At 40.6% G+C, this 14,864-nt stretch overlaps 1 protein-coding gene across 1 annotated transcript in view; it reads left to right on the top strand.

Annotated features, from left to right (window-relative positions):
* The window catches only part of pdzd8 (PDZ domain containing 8), a 44,848-nt gene that overhangs the window by 12,094 nt on the left and 17,890 nt on the right, over positions 1-14,864 (top strand). The window contains exon 3 of the mRNA XM_089011582.1: positions 3,490-3,592. Within this exon, the coding sequence (XP_088867708.1) occupies positions 3,490-3,592 (103 nt within the window). The remainder of the gene's footprint in view (positions 1-3,489; positions 3,593-14,864) is intronic.

The raw sequence follows: 14,864 nt of genomic DNA, 5'->3' as shown, positions 1-14,864 counted from the left end.
ACAAAGCCAATTTATCACCAGTTCGTTTTCAATTGGCATATCTGCCCTCTCTTCCCCCGAATGACTGAAACATGCAACCACAAATCCGATGGCAACCATAGAAGCACAAAATTCCACCGTTATGGTATTCTTCACTCAACCCGAATTCCGCAAATTTGGTGGTATCTTCAGTAAATGGTGAGCTACAGATGTGAATATGATTCATGTTGAAACCACCACTGCTGTACAAGGCCCTCCTCGCCTTTTAGCCTTCAGTGTTGGATTGAGGCAAGTCGTTGAACAGATGTTAAAGGACAACCGACGTCTCCGGAAAAGTTGTGTCCATAATTTGTAAAATGGCTTCAAATGACTTCTACTGAGCGTATTTTACAAAGATTCCACCGCATATAGCTATATTTTACGTTTTTAAGACTCGTGCTGAATATTCCGGAAGTGTTGTTTTTGAGTTGGTGACCAGTCCGTACATGACGTCACTGAAGGAATGCCCCTGACCGAAAAAAAGGACACATTGTAGCAGTCCTTCCATCACGTCAATGCTTGTTTGGTCTGAAAACCTTGTGTTGCACCAGGTCGTCCAAGCTCCATCTAAGGAATTTATCAGCCTGTGGAAACGGGCTGATTCATTTCTAACAGGAGCTCGGTGGCCATTTTCTGCCTCTTTTTGGGTAAGACATTTCCCCCTAATGTTGCCTCAAAACGGCACAGAATAAATTATTTAATCGATTGCAAACATGTATGCTTTCCTCTTCAGAACTATTTGAATGATATTTATAACTGGATGTGTAACGAGAAAGCATATTCTCCGAATCTGAAGCCATTGTTTTGATTCTCCAGCAATGCAAGACGTCTTGGCGTGACGTCACGAACTGGGGGCGGGACTTTCTGAAAATGCTATTTTTTTTTGCATATTTTGGACACTTTAAGTCATTTTGCATTTGACTAAAAATATCATACTACGTGTTTTGGGTATTTTAGATGCTATAAAACGTTTTTCTGATGTCAGTTAGGAAACAAAAAAGTGACGTCGGTTGTCCTTTAAGTGAGGAGGGCCCACCGGGTGTTGTCAACCCTGGATGGCTGTTTTCACCAGCATTATAATGTAAAATAACAACAATAATAATAATAATAATAATAATAATAATAATAATAATAATAATAATAATAATAATAATAATGGCGGCCCGGTAGTCGAGTGGTTAGCACACCGGCTTCACAGTGCAGAGGTCGCCGGTTCGCCTCCCGGTCCGGCCTCCCTGTGTGGAGTTTGCATGTTCTCCCCGGACCCGCGTGGGTTTTCTCCGGGTCCTCCGGTTTCCTCCCACACTCCAAAAAGATGCATGGCAGGCAGATTGACCACTCCAAATTGTCCCTAGGTGTGAGTGTGAGAGTGACTGTTGTATGTCTTTGTGTGCCCTGCGATTGGCTGGCAACCAATTCAGGGTGTCCCCCGCCTCGTGCCCGAAGACAGCTGAGATAGGCTCCAGCAACCCCCGCAACCCTAATGAGGAATAAGCGGTACGGAAAATGAGATGTAATAATAATAATAATAATAATAATAATAATAATAATAATAATAATAATATGACTGGCTTGTCAGGTCTTAAGCACGCCAGCTTCATAGCGCAGAAGTTGGGAGTTCAAATCCCGCTCCGTCCTGTGTGGAGTTTGCATGTCCTCCCCGGGCCTGTGTGGGTTTTCTCCGGGTCCTCCTGTTTCCTCCCACATTCCAAAAACATGCACGGCAGGCTGATTGAACACTGTAAATTGTCCCTAGGTATTAGTGTGAGTACCGATGGTTGTTTGTCTCTGTGTGCCCTGCGATTGGCTGCCAACCAATTCAGGGTGTCCCCTGTTTAGTGACCTTAGACGGCTGGGATCGGCTCCAGCACCCCCCGCATCGCTTGTAAGGATGAATTTGATAGTAATAATAATAATAATAATAGTAATAATAATAATAATACCTCTCACAATAATAAGAAAATATATACATATATACATAATAATAAAGCAAATCCGTCTTGGACAGAAATCTGGGAAGTCTTGTGCTTGCCTGCAATGGTTGCACTGTGCAAGTATACCATCTTGTTTGTTGAAAGTTTCGTTCTCCCCTCTCCAAAGCCGCACACGCCCTTAGAGACAAATAAGTGGTGTTGGCAAGACTCATATATGCACTTGTCTTTTTGAACGCATGAACCTCTCTTTAGTGTGGTGGTTGGAGTATAGAATGATTTGATCAATAATTCATGTTGTCGAATTAATCTCTTAAATCACTGATGCAATAATCTGCATACATCTTGTAAAACATATGTAAAACAGCCAATGGTTTGGCTCCCAATAAATTTTGGTCACCATAACACGGGTTGGGAATCGACGGCTCTCGAGCCATCTATGGCTCTTTTGATGATTGCATCTGGCTCACAGATAAAACAAAATATTCTTGCTTTTTGGCTGCACATTTCCTGTTTAAGCTGCTGTAGGCTGAAAGAGCTGTTTTCTAAACATTAAACTGGCAGTTATTATATCAGATGTGGGTAATTTTGTAACTGAGGCTTGCCCAAACTGCCCAAAGAAACAACAATAAACATGACCTTATATTAAATATAGTTTTCCTTTTTTTTTCTTGCTACTTCATTGTTGAACAGTGCAGAAGCAAAAACAAGTGTTTCAGTTAAGATTATTTTAAATCTCCTGATTTGGATTCAAATTTTTATATCCAACTCCAGCGGAGTTGCACCAGTCATGAACCTCATTGCCATTAATCTATTCATTGCCCTTTTGTATCACAAGCATGATTGAAAAGACAATTGAGTTAAAATAAATTATTTAAAATCTTGTGATGGGAAATAGTAGGATGTTGGCACAGTCTTCAGTCTACACTACTCATTGCGAGTAGGTGGTGTGTACTTTAGCAAGTTCAATACTGCGTAGGCTTCTCAAAACGATGAATAGGGCGCAGATAAATATATCTGCAGAATGCTTTCATATATAAACTGTATGAATATAAAGTTCTGCTATGTTGATACACGGATACATCGGAGCAAAAAAATAAATACAATAGAACACAACAGTATGGTACTCATCTACTTTGTACAGATTTGTAGGGTCACAGTTGGAAGAATGATGCAATTATTGGGGGCGGGAGACAAATTTTAAAGAATTAGGCCTAAATTTGTAAGTGTAGTATCGTTAAAAAACTGAATGTTACTGGAGAGGCGTGTTGAATGTTGGTTTGGGGAGAACAGGCGCCGCAATTTAGGAAACTGCTGCCCCCTACTGTGCTCAGGATGCCAATGCAAAAACTAAGGACCGTGGATTTTGCATGCCAATGTAAGTTCCATAATGATGACGAAAATAAGTTTGCGGGGATATTTAATGCAGATTTAAAATAATGTGTGGCAAATGAGCAGAAAAAAAACATTTAAATTGGGAAGGTGGGCAAATAGTTTTTCACGGCAGTAGATAAGGCATCCTATTTTCCCCGTCCTGCAGACTCTTCATCCTGGGCTCATATGAGAGAGAAACCTATGTTCACTGCACTCTGGAGCTGAGCAGCCATCAATGGAAGGAGAAAACCCGGAGCTCGATCAAACGAGTGAGTAACATGTCACCATTGTTTTTTAGTTTCACCTATTTCTTCTTACTCTGGGAAAAAAAACAACATAGAGTGTCTTGCAAAATGTATTGGTACCCTCGTGAACTTTTGAACCTTTTGCCACAATTCAGGCTCCAAACATAAAAATATACAATTGGACTTCTTTGAAATGAATCAATACTAAGTGGCACTCTACCGTGAGGTGGAACAAATTTCATATGATATTTCAAACTTTTTCACGGGGAAGGTGGGTGGGGGGGGGCAAACATTTTCCACCTCTCCTAGTTTCACATTACAGTGCTACTTTTTGCTTGGGTTGTCTTTCAGTTTTGCACATGTAGACAGTCAAAAATGAAGTTTTTTTTTGCCCATTCTTCACAGCAAATCAGCTCCTGCTTTAGGTAGATGATATAGAGAGTATTTTTTGAACAGCAGTTCTTGGATAATGTTCAAAGATTCTCAATTAGAATCAGGTGTGGACTTTAACTTTGCCATCCTAACACCAGGCTATGTTCAGTTTTGAACGATTCCATTGTTAGGTCCTTATAGTACACCCTTGTGCAAATTAATTGCACCACCCTGTGATCTTGACTGCTGGTTTAAATCATTTTGTGTTCATAACAATGTTTGCCACGATAGGGGTGGAGTCTGTCTGATATACTTGACCAACCACATTCCCTAATTACTTGTTTGCCAGGCCTCTGATTGGATAATTAATGGATTACCATGTCCTAATCCCCTTTCTGTCGGGTATAAAAAGAAGGGGTTTTTGGCTTATAAATCAGTTGTTCTTCAACGAGATGGATACAACACCACGGATTTCTTTGCACAGAAGGACATTATTGTGAGGGATTGGCCTGGCAATTGACCGGACTTGAACCCGATTAAGAATTTATGGTCAATAATCAAGATCCGTCTGCTTGAGAAAGATTGCACATCAAAAAAGCCCTAATTTGTGCTATAATTAAGTCCTGGTACAGGGACCCTTCCATCATCCACAACTGTCAAAAGCCGGTCCATTACATGCCAAAACGCATCGCTGAGGTGATAAAGAACAAGGGAGGACACACTTCTTACTAAAATGTACATTTGAACCATTTGAGTTGTCAAAAAATGTAAACAATCAATTTTATGCCAAAATAACAGCGCGGTGCAATTAATTTGCACAAGGGTATAGTCATAATTTGGCAAACCTCTACCGAAGAAAGAGTGCCATCAAGTCTACAGGAATTTTTTTTAATGAAATGAGCCTTTTCAATAAATGTTGCAAAATCAAAGCAGACGGATGAGCACCCGTTGTGGTATAACACAATTTCTTCTGAGATGCGATATGTTGGCTGCGCCTGGGGTTATTGACACATTAATACAAGCCTATTTTCATTTTCCTTTCATTCATTGTTGACATTTTGTGTGGCAAAGGACATTTTGAGGCCCCGAGCAAACCTTTTATAATTGCTGCAATTTGGAGGCAGCGGCGTAATCGCTCCATGCAGGCTTGACTGATGACCATTTAAGTATGAAATGCCAGCCCTAACTACTGGCTGTAGCTCCAGCAAAGCTTCATGTTGCATTGCTTTTCTCACATATACAAATGACATTTGAAGTGTGTTTTAAAGTTGATTCACATTTTTCAAGGGACACTCATCACCTCGTATGGCACAGCACTATTTGAGGAGTTTAACTCTTGTCCACGAGGTGGCAGTAAAATATAACTTCTGCAAAACACACGTCATGAGTCACTGGTCTTAGCTCTCCTTGTTTTTAAAGGTCTCATGCCACATCTACTTTTATTTTCATTAGAAAATATATGCAGCCTTTTTATCAGTTTTTCAAGAGTGGGTTGAAAATGCACTGGTTACAATTTTCAAGCCATTGAAATACATTCTTAATCTTATTGAATTGGTGGCCTCCTTGAATTGAATACGTGGGACTGATATTTCTGGTTGGCAGTGCAATAAATGCCCTTCATTACAGTGAGTATGTTTCAGCAATTTGGGCTGAAATATGTGCCTCCTTTTTGAAAATTGTGCGTGTGCGTGTGTGTCTTTATGTGCCCCTGGCGACCGGTTGAGGGGATGGTTTGTCAATAGCACATTTTGTATCCATAAAATATATATATTTTCTGTAGTTTTAAGGCTTATTTAGTAGAAAAGTATGTTTTATGGGGACCTGGGAACGGATTACTCTCATTTTTAATGGTTTCTTACGGGAAATAAATGTTTGGCAGACAAACGTTTCGCCTTACACTTTCTGGGAACCAATTAAGTTCGTGAGCTGAGGTATCACAGTACTATGTACAGTCGGACCCATTTGAAGCTCTGATAACTCCAGACCCATATAACTTAGGATGTGTTATTATAAAACTCAATATTGTGTGGGTTCTGGAATTTGAGTGAAAATGACAAAAACCCTGGCACTGGAGTGGACAAATTTTTGCACATTGTCTGGTCATGAATGACTTAACACGTGGAAATGATACAATGTAAGGTGCGACGTCAAAGGTCTATACAAAGGTGTCAAAGACAAGGCCCCGGTGCCAAATCTGGCCTGCCACATCATTTGATTCGGCCCTCGATAAAACCGCAATAAGTCATTATTTTTGAATCAACATTTGAAAACTCGTTATTCATGTTCATTCTGTACGTAATATGTTGGGGGAGATGAAACATTGTAATGGTTTTTCCAAATTCAGAACAGCCCTCCAGAGGAAACCGTAACGACAATGTGCCCCATGACAAAATATGAGTTTGACACCCTTCTACATTGTAGATGGAAATGTTATTCACTTGACAGGACGACACATTCGGCTGGCAAACATTTACACAAGTATGAATTCATCATAAATCAATACATAAATGAATCGAACATCACTGGGGCTATTGTACATCAAAGTGTTGATGCTCATTGGATAGAATTTTGACACTTTGCTTGAGATCAATTGAACTTGAACTTAAATCCAGTCTATATATTGGACAACGTTATGAGCCATCGGCATCCTGAAACATTTAACAAGCGCTCAGTGCTTTGCGACAGCCCACATCTACTCTGTTAAAACCAGCAGTAATAACAAGCAGTTCAGTGACAAGCTTCAATCTTAGTGACAGCGAAGTAGTTTATTTTGGCCTCTGAACTCTTTTTCTATGAATAGGGTCAGTGTCCTTGTTCCCAATAGATTGCTTTTGGAAGTGCAGGAGAGGATATCGAGAGAACTCAAACCTTTCTTTCCAAAAGAATGCAAATGTTCCAGGAACTGCTTTTCAGTCTGTGAAACGATGGACGTCAACACCAGAGACTTCTCCGCCACTTCCGCTAGCCAGTTCATTGGAAGCCATTGTCTTTGCCCATTCGTTTAGTCTCGACTCACCCTTTATGACCAAGAGAAAACTAATTATCATTAACTGTTTCAACTTTGAAGTTGCCTGACGCTATCACAAGAGAGACTCTTCTGAAATTTGTGTGTAGGGGTGTCAATATTTGGACGCAGGACTCTGTATCGGCGCTCATATTCTGTATCGGCGCAGCACTCTTCAGCAGAGTCAGTTCAAAGCACTCTTATCGTTTTTGTGTTTATAAGTGTCTGGAGAAGCCAATGCAGGGTGGCATTTGAGTTGGATTTATCTGCTGTCTGCAGTGCGTGTGTGCCCAGCAAGACCACTTACTTCAGCATCAAAGGGTTTGCTATCTGAAAAAGGTCATATAACTAGCTTATCCACTATTCTCCTTTTTAACTCATGATTGCAAAATATCTACTTTCGAGTGAGTCTTCCTGAAAGAGACCTTTTTGGGGGTATCAATGGTTTCTTGTTGGAAAAAAAAACATTTTCAACCTCTTGAAAATGGAAGTCTGTAAAAAATTGATTGCAAGCATCATTATTTTTGTTGACTTGTTCTAGTCTTTAAGCTTCATTAATTATACTCCAATCCTTCACATATCTCACGACACATATTGAATTCATTTGCATTTTGATCTTGTCTTGTGTACCAATGGGTGATCTACACCCACTTCACCTCCTGTAAAGTGGCTTAGGTTGATATGCAGTCGTGGTATGTAAACCGGTATAGTTTAATGGTGAAGTCCCCTATCACACTGGTACATGTGCAGGCTTTATTCATTTATCTTCAATGGTTAGCCTGTGTTTGTTGAAGGAACGTTACCAAATCATTAGAAATGGCTGTAGTTCACCTTTAAAGGACAAACGACGTCACTTTTTTGTTTTTTAACCGACACCAGAAAAACGTTTTATAGCATCTAAAATACCCAAAACACGCAGTATGATATTTTTAGTCAAATGCAAACCACTAATAAAAAAAAGTGTCCAAAATGTGCCAAAAAATTGAGCTGCAAATTGGGCATTTTCAGAAAGTTCCGCCCCCATTTCGTGACGCCACGCCAAGACGTCTTGCATTGCTAGTGAATCAAAACAATGGCTTCAGATTCGGAGAATATGCTTTCTTGTTACACATCCAGTTATGAATATGATTCAAATAGTTCTGAAGAGGAAAGCATACATGTTTGCAATCGATTAAAGAATTTATTTGTGCCATTTTGAGGGAACATTGGGGGAAAATCTCTCACCCAAAAAAAGAGGCACAAAATGGCGACCTCCTGTGGCCACCTCCATTTACACAGGCTGATAAATTCCTTATATGGACGCCCTCTTCTGGCCTTCTGGCGGCTTTTGGGTGCAACACGAGTTCCTCAGACCAAACAAGTACAGCAAAATACATTGACGTGATGGATGGACCGCTACAATGCGTCTTTTTTACGGTCAAGGGGGGTCTTCCTGAATATTCAGCACAAGTCTTAAAACGTAAAATATAGCGATATGCGGTGGAATCTTATTAAAGTACGCTCAGTAGAAGTCATTTGAAGCCATTTTACAAATTATGGACACAACTTGTCCGGAGACGTTGGTTGTCCTTTAAGGTTCCACAATACATATTATCTTTGTTTTGCAACCCCATTTGATCCAAGGGCTTGATAGAAATAACAAAAGACCCTGTGATAAGCGGCCTTTTAGCTGGAGCTTGATTTTTATCCATCAAATTTTCGTTGGTTTTAGTATAGCTTGGGAGCGTTTGGTTTGAAGCAACTGTATTTTCCAAATTATTGAATTGTTAGTGCTAAATGCATTTTTTTTCTTCTATAAAGTAATCCAGTTTTTTTTCATCTTCTGTTGAAGCTATTTTTACTTGTTATTGGAGTATTTGCTTTTTGGAGGTTTTGTCAATCTGAATCTTGTTTCTTTTTTCCCGTTCGGCTTTTCCCTTTAGGGGTCGCCACAGCGAATCAGTGTCCTCCATCTAACCCGGTTTGGTGCATCCTCTTCTCTCACACCAGCGACCTTCATGTCCTCTTTGACAACATCCAGAAACTTCCTCTTAGGCCTGCGTTTCCGTCGTCTCCTGCCTGGCAGTTCAAGGCTCAGCATCCTTCTTCCGATATAGTCATTCTCTCTTCTCTGGACATGACCAAACCATCTCAGTCTGGCCGCTCTGACTTTCTCTCCAAAGCCTCTAATATGAGTTGTCCCTCTGATAGACTCATTCCAGATCCTATCCAACCTGGTCGCTCCCAAAGAAAACCTCAACATCTTCATCTCTGCTACCTCCAGCTCTGCTTCCTGTCATTACTTCAGTGCCACTGTCTTCAGTCCAAACATCATGGCTGGTCTGACCACGGTTTTATACACTTTACATTTCATCCTAGCTGAAACCCTTCTATCACACATCACACCTGACATCTTTCTCCAGCCGTTCTAGCCTGCCTGGACACGCTTCTTCACCTCTTTTCCACACTGTCCATTGCTCTGGACAGTTGACTCCAAGTACTTAAAATCCTCCACCTTCTTTCTCTCCCTGTAGCATCACTCTTGTACTTGGATCCCTCTCATTCACACACATATATTCCGTCTTGCTGCGACTGATCTTCATTCATCTCCATACCTCCGCCTCTCTAGTTTCTCCCCCACCTGGTTCCCTGCTCTCGCTACAGATCACAATGTCATCTGCAAAAATCATGGTCCAAGGAGATTTTGTCAATCTGAATGAAGTTAGAATAATGCATGCAGGGTTTGTTAATTGCCATGATGACATTGTGAGAAACATTATAGTTTTTGATTTTATTTAGCATTGGGGGGGGATTTGCAATTTGCCATTTTGCATGTAATTCTTGGTAAATGTCTGCAGAAACTCAACATATGAAACAACAAATTCCATCTGAAAACGTGACACATCTATCAGAATCCAAACAGAAAATAATGACCCGACACGCAATATTTTCACCATTTGAGTCTGGCAATAATGGAAGTCCATGGTACTGATGGAGAAATACAAATTCAAAGACACAGTATTTTAAAAGTGCCATTTTGGTATATGCTTGAGTGACCTTAAACATGTATGTTCTCACAGCTTGTTCACAATGGAGCACACAGAAAGAAGGGCCAACTTGAGCTGAATGAAGCCAAGGCCTTACTAACTGAAAATACAGACAGGAAGGTTCAACTTCGGGAGGGCAGCATGATAAGATGTCCTTAAGTTTGAGACAGTGTCTCAATTCATGCAAAATCTACCCATTGAATTAACAAGGTATCCATTGTTTGTACCGGGAGATGTTTTGGCCACCTGGTGTCCAATGAGGAATGTCTTGAAAATGAGCAATGTTTTTCTGATATGTTACTTGTATTTTGCATATCCGGTGAATCAGAAAGCCTTAAAAATAACATGTGGTCCTCGCGGTGCGAAGGTGGGGGTTTCGATCCGAGAGGCGAACCCACTTTGTGCTGCCTTTGAGCAATGTGGCCCCCATTGCTGATCAGCAAAAGACACTCTGCTCCTGAGTAGAGTCAAGTGTTTGCAGTCAAAGTTCTAACTGTCTGGTTGAATTCCCTGTCAGAAGAAGGATAATGGTCCTAATCTATATTTTCAAGGTCCTTCTGAATCAGGGCCAAACCAACGTCAGTGTGCCACTTCATAAATGTTTTTTCCCCCTTTTCACTTGTTAAATTGGTCAGCTTATGCAAGATTGACTGAGTTCTAAGAAAAGTAAGTTCTTTTCCACACGATAAGGTGCTTCGGAGTATGAGGTGCACCTTTAATGGATGGCATATTTTAAAATTCATATAAAGGCCGCACCAAATTTATCAGTGTATTGCAACATAGTGGGCATGGTCAAGACGAACATCTCTGAGACAGTTGGAGGGGGAAGGAGCGGTTTATGTCTTTGATTTTGAATTACCTTTATGTCTTGTTGTTTTGCTGCTCAGTCGTAACTTAAAAAACGATCAAGCATCTCATCCCCAGTTGACGCTTCAATCCAACACCAATCATGCCCCACGCACTAACACGTGCATATGAACACAACCTTTCACCACCAGACATTTGTTTGATGTTCCACTTAGGGTGTCTTTGTGTTTTCCGTTTGCCTCCGACACTTGATGAAAGAAACTTGTGGAAAGCGGACACGCACGTAGGCACACCGTGAGTGATAAAAAATGAAAGAAGGAAAAGGTCATTTTGTAAACAGGATTTGGATGCATTTGAATCCCCTGTGTGTAATTTAGTTCATAATGTTGATGTGTTTATGGAACACCGATGACTGACATTCTGTTTATTCCCAGTTGATGGGTGGACAAAGCGGATATATGTCCCACTTAACTCATTCATTGTCATTCCCGAATTTATTCGGGAATTGAAAATAAGACGTAGAGCGCCATTCCCGAATTTGTTCGGGTTTTGGTTTTTCTTGTGGGGGTGCCGATGATGTCGATGATATTTGTGTTTCTGTCGTTGATCATGTCGCGTGTGTGTGAGATGTTTGATGTGTTCCAAGGTTTATTATTTTTAATTTTAAAAGAACTGACTCTCTCTCTCTCTCTCTCTCTCTCTCTCTCTCTCTCTCTCTCTCTCTCTCTCTCTCTCTCTCTCTCTCTCTCTCTCTCTCTCTCTCTCTCTCTCTCTCTCTCTCTCTCTCTCTCTCCCTCTCCCTGTCTGCATGTCTGTCTCTGTCTCTGTCTGTCTCTATCTCTGTCTGCCTGTCTCTCTTTCTTTCTGTCTCTCTGTCGATCTCTCTGTATTTCTGTCTCTCTCTTGGTCTCTCTTTCTCTCTGTCTCTTTCTCTCTCTCTCTGTATGCGTGTGTGTGCGTGAATAAAATCTTTCAGATTTGAGTGTGTGAATTCCTCCTGCCAAAGTCTTGTCTGATGGATCCCATTCCCTCTTGTAATTTTCCATTTTGTGTCGATTGACAGATGGCGCATTCATCATCTGTTTCCGTTTTTCCGTGCCAATGATGTGTCCTATTCTAATTCTGTTTGACAATTTGTAGCCGCACAGTGAGAATTAGATTAAAGACAACTGATTTACCCACCCACATGTTTTTGTTTGTTTGTAATCACTTCTTCCCCTGATCAATTCTCCTCAAGTGGTGGAATAAATTGAGCTGGCGCTTTGTACATGACAGTGCGAGGCGCGGCCACATTACATGTTTCCTGCTATTTTCATTCGGAAAGCTTTTTGATGATCCAAGAGCATGTGTTAATCATAGTCAATAAATTACATTTCTGGCTCTTGACTCTTACCTTTGGCTCTTCTGCTATCCACAATAATGAAACATTAGTCATGCACTTGGCCGCAGATATTTCATAATACAAATACCCTTTCTTATATCAGTCTTTGCTCTCACTAGTCCTGAGCTCAGTCACCTTAATTACCTGAACACCTTTCAACAGTGTGATTGAGCTTTGTTTTGGTGTCACGTGGATTTTTCCCCCTCTATTTAACCACGGCGTAGGCTTTTGTTTGTATCACCTGTATTATTTCCAAGTTGGCGGTAAGTTTATTTATCTTTGATATAGAGGATCTCAATTTGATTTGAAACCACCAGGACTGCTTCATTGACGTAACCCAGTTTTATTTTGAATTGTTGTCAGTCTCATTTAGAGTAATAACTGAGCACACTTCATTTCTCATGCTCTCAAAAGAAATTTGTCATGCCATTACCTGCAATGCCACTGTTTTTGATTGCAGGTTTGTAACAACCCAGTGGCTCTTCGCAAAAGGACAGAGTGAATGATTAAGAAAATGTTGTGTGTTTGGTTGAAGGCTTAGTGTGTGCATGAGTGACAAACACTGGCTTTCAAAAGGCATGCAAACACTGAAATGTCAAATTGATAACTGTGGAAATATGTCTTCTGACGATGATGCCGACAGCTGATGATAGTACTTAGATGTACCAAGTGATCGTTAAAGCCATGACGGATCATTTTTTTGTAATGCAGGCCGAATGCTGATTAAATAAAAAAAACGGATAATGCGGGTGACCAAACGCCTGTTGCCTTTCATAGAAGTGCAAATTAGGCAAAGCTCCCTTTTTTGTTTGAATCTGTCCCCATAACAACCTCTTTATTCTGAATGCTTTTGAAGTCTTGTTTGTGATGCTAAAAAGGCAACTTAAAACTCAGGTTGCAGCCTCATGACGAAAATTGTAACGGGCAGCTTCAATACTGTAAGGATATAGACAACGGATTACCCGGTACATTATCGTGTTGATGGTCATTGGTTGCATGTATTAATGTTTTTTTTCATCATTTGGAGCATAACATATAAGTGAATCCAAATATTTCTGAATCCCGATTTAGTTGTTTGCTAATATTGTTAACTGAAACCGTCGAGACAGTCTTGAAATCCTGGTTCAGAAATGTAACTAACCAGGCTTGTTGAGGAGAAAGCTACATTTCAGTTTCTTGTTGACATTTAATTTTGATAGGTGATAGGAGGATTCAACATTGAAATAGTAAGGCAGAATACCCCTCCCCCATTTAGGAGTTGAAGAAAAAAATGCTAGCAATAAACACTGCCCATAAAAGAATGACTGGTATCAAACCAGTTACTGATTATGCTTATGCTAAGTAGAAGCAACTTTATCAAGTACATACAAACTAGTTTTTGGCAGACGAACCAAACCACACAGGTGGCTGGCGAACTAGTTTTCGGCGGATGAACACCAAACCACACAGTCGAACAGCGACACGGGGGCTGGCGGACTAGTTTTCCACACCCCCTCTGTTTGAGTGCAGATGTGGTTTGTTATCGTGTGAAGTACTTTTGCTGTTATGGAACCGAAAAAGACCCCACCACAGGCTAGTGCAAAGCGGATATATGTCCCACTTAACTCATTCATTGTCATTCCCGAATTTATTCGGGAATTGAAAATAAGACGTAGAGCGCCATTCCCGAATTTGTTCGGGTTTTGGTTTTTCTTGTGGGGGTGCCGATGATGTCGATGATATTTGTGTTTCTGTCGTTGATCATGTCGCGTGTGTGTGAGATGTTTGATGTGTTCCAAGGTTTATTATTTTTAATTTTAAAAGAACTGACTCTCTCTCTCTCTCTCTCTCTCTCTCTCTCTCTCTCTCTCTCTCTCTCTCTCTCTCTCTCTCCCTCTCCCTGTCTGCATGTCTGTCTCTGTCTCTGTCTGTCTCTATCTCTGTCTGCCTGTCTCTCTTTCTTTCTGTCTCTCTGTCGATCTCTCTGTATTTCTGTCTCTCTCTTGGTCTCTCTTTCTCTCTGTCTCTTTCTCTCTCTCTCTGTATGCGTGTGTGTGCGTGAATAAAATCTTTCAGATTTGAGTGTGTGAATTCCTCCTGCCAAAGTCTTGTCTGATGGATCCCATTCCCTCTTGTAATTTTCCATTTTGTGTCGATTGACAGATGGCGCATTCATCATCTGTTTCCGTTTTTCCGTGCCAATGATGTGTCCTATTCTAATTCTGTTTGACAATTTGTAGCCGCACAGTGAGAATTAGATTAAAGACAACTGATTTACCCACCCACATGTTTTTGTTTGTTTGTAATCACTTCTTCCCCTGATCAATTCTCCTCAAGTGGTGGAATAAATTGAGCTGGCGCTTTGTACATGACAGTGCGAGGCGCGGCCACATTACATGTTTCCTGCTATTTTCATTCGGAAAGCTTTTTGATGATCCAAGAGCATGTGTTAATCATAGTCAATAAATTACATTTCTGGCTCTTGACTCTTACCTTTGGCTCTTCTGCTATCCACAATAATGAAACATTAGTCATGCACTTGGCCGCAGATATTTCATAATACAAATACCCTTTCTTATATCAGTCTTTGCTCTCACTAGTCCTGAGCTCAGTCACCTTAATTACCTGAACACCTTTCAACAGTGTGATTGAGCTTTGTTTTGGTGTCACGTGGATTTTTCCCCCTCTATTTAACCACGGCGTAGGCTTTTGTTTGTATCACCTGTA

The sequence above is a fragment of the Hippocampus bargibanti genome, linkage group LG13 (assembly GCF_051943395.1).
Source record: "Hippocampus bargibanti isolate YZ-2025 linkage group LG13, ASM5194339v1, whole genome shotgun sequence".
Lineage (NCBI taxonomy): Eukaryota > Metazoa > Chordata > Actinopteri > Syngnathiformes > Syngnathidae > Hippocampus > Hippocampus bargibanti.
Note: the sequence above shows the minus strand (reverse complement) of the source record. Positions and strands in the feature narration are given on the sequence as shown.